At 43.1% G+C, this 12,187-nt stretch overlaps 1 protein-coding gene across 1 annotated transcript; it reads right to left on the reverse strand.

Moving 5' to 3' along the window:
- Nucleotides 1-3,240: 3,240 nt before the first annotated feature.
- DUSP13A (dual specificity phosphatase 13A) lies at nt 3,241-5,265 on the reverse strand. The gene is made up of 3 exons (XM_005243534.3): nt 5,050-5,265; nt 4,547-4,764; nt 3,241-3,490 (listed from the first exon to the last, which is right to left on the reverse strand). Exons 1-3 carry the CDS (start codon nt 5,208-5,210, stop codon nt 3,291-3,293), a joined length of 579 nt encoding a protein of 192 aa, XP_005243591.1. The 5' UTR covers nt 5,211-5,265; the 3' UTR covers nt 3,241-3,290.
- Nucleotides 5,266-12,187: the final 6,922 nt, after the last annotated feature.

Consider the following 12,187-nt stretch of genomic DNA (forward strand, 5'->3'; position numbering starts at 1 on the left):
CTTGAATGTTTATAGGCTTTTACCCTCTGCAGCACCCTGCGGCAAGGCGTTGCACAGCTCACCTAACCCCCCTCCTCGCTTCAGACCTGGCTTCTACTGACTCCATCTGATGCCCTCTGTTCTTGTACTGGAAAATAAAACTAAGGAAAGTTTCCACTGGAATTCTACATGTCTCCCTTCAGGTGACACTGTGGTTTTGTGATTGTTTTAAGCAGATTTAAGTCTGCCACAGCTGTAGCTGCAAGAGTCCCTTTCACTGTGCTCTCTGCCCGCAGCCAACACACGCAGCCTCCACTGAGCCTGCACTAGCCCTCCTGACCCACTTGGTAAGGTGGCTCAGGAACTGGATCTAGATGAAAAGTGCCTCAAAAGAACAAAACACTGGTTTTCAGATCCTCTTCAGAGGAGTTCTAACTCTTCTTTCAGGCATAATCTTTTCCCACGGGAGAAGCTCATTCCTGAACTGTATGCACTCTGCAGTGGGCTTTGCCAGATGCATTCTTCAGCTAAACACTAAAAGTAGTTGAAAAGGCATAAAGGAATTAAGAACAGGCTGAGGAAAGATGGGATGATAAGGCAAGCCTTGGGGCAGGAAGACCTGCGCATCTGCTTGTTTCAGGGGAGATGGGAGGCAATCGGCTCCTGGTCAGGCTGGATCTCCAGGCCTGACAGCTCCTGCGGGCTCCCGGGAGGCTGGGCAGGCACTGCTGCCAGAGCCTAGGTGCTTTGGTCGGCTTAGCCAGGACCCAGCCTACCTTTAGGTACTTCAGTATCTTCCAAAACGGGACCCTTCCTCAGTTAGGGGTTAACATTCAGTGCCATTAGTCTCCCGACGTTGCGTAGACCCTCTTGAAAGACGCGCATTTTCTGAACAAAGTGCCACCGCTGAGGCAGTATTTTTCTTCTGGTTGGGTCCGTTAGTCTAACTGGCCACGCCAATATCTGGAATACAAGCTTTCTTGTGGACAGCAAAAACCAGTGACGTACTGATGTCACATCACATCATGACTTGGACTACAGGTAGTGTGACAGGTGAGAGGGTCTCTTTTCCTCCTAGAACATCACAGCAGACAATGTTTTCTGTTTTAAGAAGTTACAAGACTAATTCTACCACTTTTTCTTATGTTGCCTGGAATCTTTTTCCCTGAGCAGACCTGGAGCCGAAGCTAAACTGTATGGAAGGAAGGGAGCAATACAGGCAGGCTGGAAATATAGGCAACACTAACCCAACAGATTAAAACAACTGCTGTGATTTGCCAGTGCCCTTGAAAAGAGTTTCTAATTCATTCCCTCCACTGGGATAAGTAAGTCTTCTGTACAAGATCACTAGCATGTCATTGGTGGTATGAATGCCATACTGACTCAGCTTCGCGCTGTACTCCTCTTCTCTGTCCCTGGTGAAACAAGACTCTCCCAGGATGAGCAGTATGTCTGAGAGCAGGTACTAATTTATAACAGGAGCAGCTTTCACAGCTGTGGCTTTGTGGGACAGATGTTCAGGGGCATGCAAGGCATTATCCTGATGGAGGTTTCCATTAATCTTGCTCACATGTGTCTAATTTTGCCCAGCCTAAAGCCATTAAGATGTGTTATTTCACTCACATGAATTTCAGATTTTTCAGTGCCACATCTTCAAAAGGTTTCCAGACTAAAACCTACTGTAAGGTGAATGAAGTATAAATTATAATGAAATATTAACTCATATAAATCCCTATTAACTCTAATGGAGAACTTCAAAGCAAAACCAGCGCCTCCTTCCCCACTCTGCTGCTTTGTGAGGTGTAAAGATTGTCCTAGCACTGTTGGGTTGTAAATGTGATTTTCTATTTGATCTTTTTACACTACAATGTCTTCTCTTTCTCTTGCCAGTGGAGCTCTTTGGCAAGATTTAGGAAAATCTGAACAGACAGCCAAATAGAGCTCTGAAAGGATCTTAAATATACTTATTTTGCAATGCATTTGTGTACATTGAAGTAGAGAGGGATTTCCATATTCCCATAAGGGCTAGCCAGAATCAGCATTCATGTCATAAACCTCCCCAAGAATTAAGGAGTGTAGGGGGTCTGAGAAGGAAGAGGTTCAACTCACAAGTCACCACTATTTAAGTCTTCTAATAACCTTGCAAATCGCTTCCAGCAGAGAGGAAAATGATTAGAACTGATGCTTCAGATGCAAACAAACAAGCAGAAATGTATTTACTTAATCTAACAGGGAAGGTTTATAAGGTCAGCTAATCAATAAATCAAACCAGTAGCAAAGGGCAAAAAATAGATTTGATTATCACTTCATGGTTCACCACAAGTTAACAAGCTAATTTTCAGGCAGAGTGGTAGCATGAATTTTAAATGCCGTTGCTGTATTAAAAATCACATTGGTTAAGTACCGAATAACTGGCAATAGGAAAAGTGACATCTTCGAAACAGCTAAAAATGAATTTGTGTCAATGAAGCCTAGCCACTGATATAAGCTAACTAAGTTCCTACCCAATGTTCAGCCAGGGACGATTCAAAGCCACTTACGCAGAACTGATTTGGGATAATCTGGAGGGAAAGCAAACTGATGAGTTCAAGCTTACAAAATGCTTTGAGGATCTGACATCTCTTTGTTAATGTCCTCAATATACTACAGAATATACATCATCTTGCTGAAAACACATTTACCCAAGAAAATGTTTATGGGTTTGCTGACCCAGAGACTGCAGCAAGAGCTGCACAGAAGTTTGTTCTGCTGGTGTGGGTCTTCAGGCTGCCACAGCTCTCAGTAGCACTGGAATATTTATGAGTAGTGAGAGAGGAATGTTTCTGTAGCATTCCATAGCAGTGCCTGGGCTCTTAAGAAACTGCCCTCGCCACATCACCAGGCCTGAAACACAAAAAACCTTTCTTATGAGAACTGTAACCAAACCAAGGAAGCTGGTTATGTTGCGCTCCCAAGTAGAGGGGACTCAAACTTACTGTACAGCTCAATGCAATTACTGAATTTGCCTCTGGCATTAGCACAAACCAGGAATAAATTCAGCCCATCTTAACCACTCTGGTGGAGTATTCTGGTAGCACCACGCTAGGCACAGCAGCTCTGCAGCACACAGTGTTTACGGTGGTGGCGTTGGCTCGCTGGTCTTGGAAGAACTGAGCTATCAGAATTAATCCATTTACAGTTCTGTTGACTTTTTCCTTTGATGTGTAATTTTCTTCATTTTTTTCAACATGCATTGATGATAGGAAGCTGTATATGCACAATGGCTATGAAGGCTGAAACTCAGAAAAGTGAATGTAAATGGATTTGCCCTTTCAGCAGCCTTTCTTTTGCCGTAGCTGAACATCCAAATTTCGCAGGTGTTTCAGGAAGCCACGGTTGGGTGAAATCCATCGATGTTCCTTCACTGTTTTGATGGCTTCAACCAATGGGAGGTGGTGATTTATCATGAGATATGCTAGGACTAGGGAAGCTGACCTGCTTACTCCAACTGCACAATGTACCAAAATTTTAGCTGGTTAAAAAAAGAAAATAAATAAAAATTATAACCACAGAAGAGAAGCAGTACAGTGGATGAAGGATAATTTAAAAGGAAGGAAACCCCCTTCTGCCTTCTCCAGCTTGGTCAGAGTAACACCACAAACATGATGTTACCCTTATGATAGATCATGTGAACTAACAATTAACTCTAATTTGCAATTGTTACACTCACTTGTGTGAGAATTGCCATGAGATCCCAACCTGATTTTGGAAACACTGGTAAATCAAAGAAAGCCCTGTTGAAGTAATGAAGTTGTTCTGTTGTGAACAAGAGGAAAATGAGACCATTGGTTTCAGAAGGGCTTACTTAGGTGAAGAATGCTAAAATCTGGCCCGTAAGGGTGGCACTAACACATTAGCCACCAAGAAAAATGACTGGCCTAGTACCATTGCATCATAAGGCAATTTGCTGTGACTGTAATTCTCTTTTGAAGGCAGAACGTGATACAAACTGAGAGCTCCATTAATGCCAGTTTACTCATGCTAAGAAATAGCCTTTTATGCAACACAGGTTAATTAGTGTTTTACTGCAGCAGTGCCAAGAAGCTCAGTCTCTTGTGCAACATGCTGTAAATCTCCTTGGGTAAAGGTAAATCTTCTCCCTGGGGGCACAGCCCTACAGGTGCCGTTCACACAAGATGCTCATCTGCAATATAGGAGCCTCTTTGTGCAGTCGGTGGCCATAGAAATCAGGACTTTTGTCTCTTTATTCATTTGTTCTTACAAATACAGGTGTCTACCTCTCCCTTTTTGAACTAGCGTTTCATGCAAGGTATTTTTGTCTCTGCCTCCTCTCCTCTCTGCCCCTGTCTCTCTCCTGCACTGTTCATCCGTTATGTCAACTTTTTGGTACCTAGTTAGAGCTACACCCACGTACCCAGCACTCCCTCCTGCTGCCACCCACGGTGCAGGTTACCAGCAGCTGGCAGGAGACCACGGAGTGACCTGTCCACCACTGAGTTCGTGGAGCTGACCTGTTATGAGAGGCTGCTGACTCGCATCAAAATGTGACCAATGATAGTTTTCATACCTCCTGGCGTGTTCAAGGCGTTGTGGATAAATTGTGCTGCAGAGAAGAAAAACTGGCTTATATCAAAGCTTGGGAGGTCATGGGCTGGTACACCATAATAATTGATGGTCACTCCATAGAAGTCCTGGCCTCCATGGCTGTACGCTGTGCCGTGGGCAGCATTTAAAACATGGGTCACACCCATCTTCCACAAAACAAATCTGTTGTGAGCTGTTACTCTAAGGAAAAGACAAACAAATTGAGATGCGTGCAGAGACACTCAGGGAGCTGCAGAAACGCTGCAATTTTATGTCCCAAGCCATTTGCTGGAGCATCAGCCCCTGCATTGCTTCTAAGGGCTAACTGAGAAGTGAGCCCCAGCTTAGTCATAATTTTACCTCAGAAACCCTGCTGTCTGCAGTGTAAATGACAGCAATTAGCAAAACTATGAGCTGTCTAAGCACCTATGAGGCATACTAACAGACAGACAGTGTGGCGAGGTGTGTCCGTAAAGCTGTACTTACAGGTCTCCTAGGAAGAGATTAGGCCACACTTCATCCACATGGTTGCAAGAGGGCCGGCCAGTGCTCAGGAGCTGTTCGATCTCTTTAAGGGAGGGGACGTCCCCTATGCATGCCCCAGCACCTTCGGGTCCGGGGGGGCCCAGCGCCTCTGACCCCGACATGCTGAGATCCGAGAGAGACGTGGCTCCCACCGGCCAGTGGCATGCTGCTGAGCGCTGGGGTGCCGCCAGCCACCGGCACAGTCACGGGGGCGGCTGGGAGATGGGCCGGGGCAGGTGCTGGGCAGCAGCTCCCGCCACAGAGCCACGCTGCCCCTGTGCTGCAGCGGCCCCCAGGCCCCCTCCCCAGGGTTGGCCGCTCGCCTGCATGCTCCCCTGACAGGCACAGTCAGTTGAAACAGATGCATGTACCAAACTGGACATTACTGAGTCCTCACTGGTTCAAGTCCACTCCCCAGGGCTCGTCCCTAGAGCTGCTCTGCTCTGCTGCGCAGCAGCCTCGGTGCTGGGGGCTCTAGCCTGCAGGATGCCCACCAAGACATGGCTGTGACCATCCTCAGTGGGTCCTTGATGCAGCAGTTGCAGCCAGTGAGATCTGGCCGTTCATCACAAGCAATTAAAGGCTTGATAAAGGAAAACCAGCAACCTGTCCAGTGCAAGAAGACTGGCAGCTCTCTCCCAGTAACAACTGTCTCCTGTTTATTTTGAGGTGCTTAAAAACATAGCTGTGAGAGGGTCAGAAATGCACCGGCATGGTCACTAGGAGGTTAAACACCAAGTGGATGATGATGATGCCTTGCCTATCATCAATAATCTAGAGAAATATGTTTCTGAAGCTACTGTCTTTTCACCAAGTAAAATTATCTGAGCCTAACTGTGTGTTATGCATTCAATCACTTCTGTCGCAGTTACTGCTTTCATCACTGTGTTAATACAATACACCTGCCACGTATTGTATGCTAGCTCCCTCTGTTGAAAGGAGAACAGAGAACGTGAGGATAATGCTTGTCAGGTGAAACTTGTACGCCACTGAGATAGTTTATATAGGAAGGTCTGGTGAGCCACAGGGTGGAGATCTATTGTATCTCTTTGTAATGCTGGTGAGTTTTTTTCCAAGCAAGGGAGTGCTTGTGCTTCTGGTCTGTGGGATGTGTGGTTCCTGGCAGGGGGCTGCAAAGCTGTCAGCGATGGAGCTACTGGGCAAAGCACATGGAATGCTGATGCTCTTCCTTTGTAACCCTAGCAGCTGACCTGCAGAGTCGTAGTTCTTCTACCAAAGCAGTCCGGAAGAGGTGACCCAAGAGGAGGAGCTTGCTGCTCTGTAGAAAAAAAGGTGATGAATGGAAAGAACCCTTGGTGAGGTCTGAGCTGCCTTTATTCCACAGGCATTTATTTACTATGATGGAGAGGAGGTTTGCTTAATATTATCTTACCAAGATACATATCATGTGAACCAGGGTATTGAAGTCTGGACTAATTAACTATGCTTAGGAGTACTTACGGTGAGAGATCACCCTAATACAAGAAAATAGTTTGCCGCATCAGGGGGCAAAAGTTATATGCAAGAAGAAAAAAAGGTGACTTCATTTAGAGTCTCTCATGAAGCAGGAATCTCTGAATCCACGGAATTTTAGCAAAGAAACTGTTTAAGAGCCTCCTGTCTACAAAGAGACTGTTAAATTCCCACTGCCACATAGGTTCTGGCCTAAAGGGTGCAGTAAGAGGCACTATGAGCAGCAGTGCTGATCTAGAGGGGGCAGGGGGGCAGGCAGCCAGCTGGCCGCATCCAGGCGGAGGAGAGGGCTGCAAAAATGGTTACGGTTGTACTTCAAGCACTATGTGTATGTCCTTAATATGTCACCTTGGTTTTCTGTTTTATTGTTCTTTTTTCCTTTGGTAAACTAGCAGGTTTTAAGCCGATTGATTTATTTGTGCTCATGAATGAGGGCAATTAACTGACTGAGCAGGTGCAGATGTGTAGTTTAGTTTACTTTTCTCAAGCTTCTGGGTGGAGGCCCAAGGTGAGGCTTTACTAGCAGGGTTTTTTAAAATATAAGCACAGCCCATTTGTTGCCAATCAAGTTCTGTCAGAAAGGTGACACTCCTGTTTAAGTCTAGCCCTTTTCAGCTGTAAAACTTTTGTTGGCCTCCACTCCAAGTGCACTGGCTAAGAATTCAGAGTTCAGCTGCAGCAGGAAAGCTGATGAGCAGAAAAACAGGAACTCCAGAAGAATCATCTCCAAACCCTGTGTGCCTCCAACATTTGTATGGCACACAGCCATCTGCTGCAAAACTCCAGCCTTCCACACTGTTTAGCATCATCCAAACATGTAATAGTCTGTCAAACACGACTTTGTTTAAGCTGTTACTGACTTTTTTTGTTAAGAGCTGTCTTTGAAACAGACATGAGGCAAAGATCCGGCTTTCAGGCCAGCTCTGTTACACACCAACCCACAGGATGTAACCCCACTAGAGAGAGCAAGACCATCTTTTCCCACTCTGTGTTCCCCCTGGGCTGCTGTTTGGCGTACAGCACTGTAGTCAGGTGTCTCAAGAGTATACGTCTCCTTCTGTGTGTTTATGCAGGATTTAGCCATCAGGTCTGCGGATAGTCAGGCTCCCTGCTGCCAAGATGTGCCTTGACAGGTAGCGCCCAGGAAGCTGGAGATCCTTCTCAGCAGAAGTGCAAACTCCCCTAAGCGAAGCTGAAGGCTTTGTTCCAGCATCTCCTTGCTCCTGCAGCGCCTTATTTTGTCCTTAAGTTAACATTCAGGAAAAGTCCATGATTCTCTGACTTTGTGAATAATTGTATTTTAGTTTGTATAAAAGTAGCCTGAATGCAAATGCTAAAAAACTGTGAAAAGCATGAACTTAGCTTTGTCCTCAAATTTGGCAGGAGATTCCTTCCAGGTGTAATCTTCTGTCCGGATGGATTTAGCTTTCTACAGCTTTGCTTCTTGCCTGGCCCTTTTAAAGCTACTAAGGATGGATGTAAAAAGCAACTAACTGATACATGGTCACACTGAATAGAGGCAAAATTGGTTTTCTGTGAAGTAGGGACTTACTGAGATTTGAAGAATTTGGACATTCTCACTGTTAGAATGGTGGGCAGCTCTAAGCCAAACATTTGCATGCAATTATATATGATGTTAAAATAGCTGCTGTTTCAGGTGAAATTAGAGCAGGATTAATTTTGGAACACCCAACAGAAGGAGTCCTTCTAATTGGACTATGCTTTTGTGATTACTTAGTAGGTAGTACTTGGTGCAATAATCTAAATCAAACATTCCCTGGCTAAGAAAGTGGCAACAGTGTAAACTGCCATGGAATGCTCTAGTATCATGCAGCATGGCAGTACCAGGAAAACGTGCAAGTCGAAACCAGGACATTCATGAAGGCTCTTCTACTGAAAATACTGCTGTCGATAATAACTGATGCCACGCCTGCGACATCTTTCCCTCTCTCTAGTGAAAACCGGGCCAAAATCAAACTCCTTTCACATATCCTGAGAGAAGAAAGCTTTTATACTGAAAGTGTTAACTGCATGGAAGTTCAGCTAGCTATGATTCCATACGTACAGTCATCTCCAACTGCAAAACTTCTACTCATTTCACGCATCAGCCTGTTTCCAGGATTTGATTTTCAGGATGGTTCGCTATTGAGGAAGATTGAACTAATTGAGTTCTGGTACATTTAGGTCAATACTAAGTGACACTGTTTTCTGGTGTCCTACAACATTAATGTATTTTTAATGTATGGAACAATTTTGTCTGATTAGCACATAGTTTAATCTTTTTTTTTCTTTTTTTTTTTCTACTTTCTTCACCCCCACCCCCCAATAAATTCATTTTCTGTCTTGGAAAACATTAGGTTTCACTAATTTGATTAGTTCTTAGGCATTTAGTCTCTTTTCCTTCTGTTAAGGGAGTAAGAAATTCGAAGAGAAAATAGATGGCTGAAAGTTCACACATGACTGATCTATGTAGCCTTCAACTGAGGCACAGAGATTACAAAGAAATTATAAGGCAGGACCTGATCTGTACAAAAATGAGATTACAAAAAAACCCCGCCCCAAAACCTGGAAAAAGAAAAAACGTAATTATTTAGATCAATTAGCTCTTCTGTTGAAAGATCTCCTCTTGCCGTGTTGTATTCTTTGCTGGAAGAGAGTTTTCATAAGCAATTCATTTTCTGTTCAGCTGGGGCCTTTCTTTCCTGTGCAGGGTCTTGAGATTTATTTGAGGTTGATTGTTTCAAATTATTAAATGCTAACAGTATTACTTAATGACAGAGTGTTTAAAGAATAAAAACCCTATTACATTAACACAGCTCATTTTTTTTTGCTATATAATATATTGTAACTGGAGCTAGTCAGGAAATTTCAATACAGATTTCAATATAAATTTTCTTTCTTTTTCTTTTGATTAAGTGTCATCCTGAACATTGAATCAATGTAACTATGTGAATTGAATAAATTGTTTTCAATCTAAAGATGCACCCAGTGTAATTACACATTTTAAAGACCTTTTTTCTTAGCAATCTGTGGTAGTTTTAAAAATATCTGTAGCATATAATTTGTCATAAATTCTCAGACTGACATGTCAGCATTGGCACTGCCTGTCAAACTTACATCAATGCCTTCATGTCACATGGCATGAAGTGACATAACTCAAAGTGACGGAATGAGGTTTATTGGAAATTTTTGTTAAATAAAGCACAAACTATTTAGATAATTCACCCTTTTAAAGAACATAATATGTTAGCAAGGAGAAACAGTTTTCAGCTTTGAAGTGCAGTGGCTAAGTAGCTATTACATGTCTACTTTCATTTAAAAGTCACAAGTTTTAAATTACGCTCTTTATCACCTTTCTGTGCAAGCTAATTTGGTCATTTTCAAAATATTTGTTAGGTGATGAAACTAGACAGAACAGAAAAATGCTATTAGAAGTGATAACTTCAGACAGAAACTAACCATTGAGGCTTTCCCCAGTGCAGAGGTTGCCAAATCACTGCTGCAAACCAGCCCAGCAGCCTCCATAGCCAGGCACAGGGCTCTCTCCAATGATGTGTGGCCAGGCAGTGTATGTCTTGTCTTCTCCACATTTACTGTGGATGAAACTCTTGGCCAGGGGTTCACTGCACGGAAATCTTTTGCTGATATAACATACTTAGGGCCTGTAAACTTCAGATGGTCCTGGATTCACATGCACATATAAATATTGTTCATTTTCCAGCCTGGGCTTCTGAAGTCTGGAGGCTGGATTTGATAAGTCATTTGTAGGTGGATTGCTGGTCTTGCTATAAATGGTGTAGGGAAACAGGGTAAGGAAAATTCTGCTTTCATTTTTGCTTCTTTCCTGCAGTCTGGTGGGCTGGTGGACTCCAGTGCATATTTATGTTAAAAAAGCCCACACCAAAGCCATAGCACTGACCAAAGCAGCACTTTCCTGGCACCTCCATGAAAAAGCTAAGAATGAGATCCCAAAAGGTGCCTTAGCTCCAGGACTGTGCTTCAAACACTGACAGGGTGACAAATTCTGTGATGAGATACTTCTGTAGCCTGCTACAATTATTTCTGCAGCATTTTTTAATTTCAGTTTCTGCTTTACATTTGTAGCTTAAACCAGTTTTTCAGATATAAGCAAATGTGGTAAAGTATTGTAAGTTGTATCAACCTGGCGTCCCAAAGTGTGCAAAAAGTTGTGATTGACTAGCAGTTGGTGAAGAAAAATTGATGGCAGGAAAAGCAAAGAATGCATGTAATAGAGAAGCACAATCTCTTGTTTAACTGAAGTGCCTTACTTGCTACAACTCTGTTTTCCTTGTCAGATAACTGCTAGTTATTTTGATGTGACTATGTGGACATGGAGTAAGCAAAATTGCCTCGACTTTCAATCTGCTTTATTAACAGGAAGACAAGGTCCATTTGCGGTTTTGGAGTTTTGTTGGGGTTTTTTTGGGGGGGGAGGCAGGTTTCAGATTAATGCATATGTTATGGTTTGTCACTGATGAATTCAGACTTGTCCATTTTTCATATAGTAAAAGAAGGGGAACATTGTGAGGACTGAAATTGTACTTAATTCCTACGTTATTTGCAGAAGCTGCTAAACTGGCAAACAGTGGTATATTCCATCCAATTTCAGCAACTCATTTGGAAAACTACACATTCTTTGGTGTAAAAAAATAAAAGCAGGATGGAACAGGCTGCTTAGAGATAAGCATCTTTGAAGAGGTATCAGGGCATGTGGCAATGAGCAGTTCTTAGAGCTTGTTTCGGTTCTGAACATCCAGTACTTGATCTATTTAAAATGTGTATAGCCTGTTACAATTGAGATTGTACAGTCATGGATTGCACATTTGTATTAGCTTGTTTGATGACTTGGCAAGTTGATGTAGCTTTGAAGCATTTTGAAATGCAAAATTTCCTTGTTTCACTGTAGTGGCATGTAAGCATTGCAAAAGATATTTTTTTTTTTTTTTTTCCTCTGTGAAGAAAGAATACAAGGCCAAGCTCTCTGAAAAGGCTGGTGTAGTTGATTTAATGGAGCTATGTTGGCACCTGCTTTTTACTTCAACAGAAGCTACAATTTAAGACTTGTCTTGGACCTGATAGTAATTACATCACCAACAAAGCAAATTCTGCAGGTTCTTCAGACTGCTGCAAAGGGCTGGCTGCTATCACATTCAGTTGAATTTGCAGAATAAGTTTACTTCTGAAGCAATTTGTTTCTAAAATGTCTGTCTCCAATCCCCTCCATCTGTATTATTGATAGGTTATGGAGTCCCTGGCTCCTGAAGTTAAGGTGCCTTGCTGAGGCCTTCATAAGTCATCTGTGCTGTTCACATCTGTGCTTTGGATCACCTTGGAGAGACCTGAGTGAGCGCTGTCGGCCAGCTGCCAGTTTTGATGTATTTTTTCCTGCAGACATCAGAAAAGAGTAACGTTGCAAAAACCGGTGCATCTCAAGGGAAGGAAAATGTTTTGTAATGATTGCTTGATACGAAAATTGGCAGAATGACTCCTGTAAGATTCCTCTGTGATTTTGTCCTGACATATGCCTTTAAATGAAGGATGGGTGTATTTTTGTTACTGCACTAGTGGTTTTTTAAATCGTCAGGATCATTCTCTGACTATTCAT

Source organism: Falco peregrinus, chromosome 1 (assembly GCF_023634155.1).
Source record: "Falco peregrinus isolate bFalPer1 chromosome 1, bFalPer1.pri, whole genome shotgun sequence".
In the NCBI taxonomy this organism is placed as follows: domain Eukaryota; kingdom Metazoa; phylum Chordata; class Aves; order Falconiformes; family Falconidae; genus Falco; species Falco peregrinus.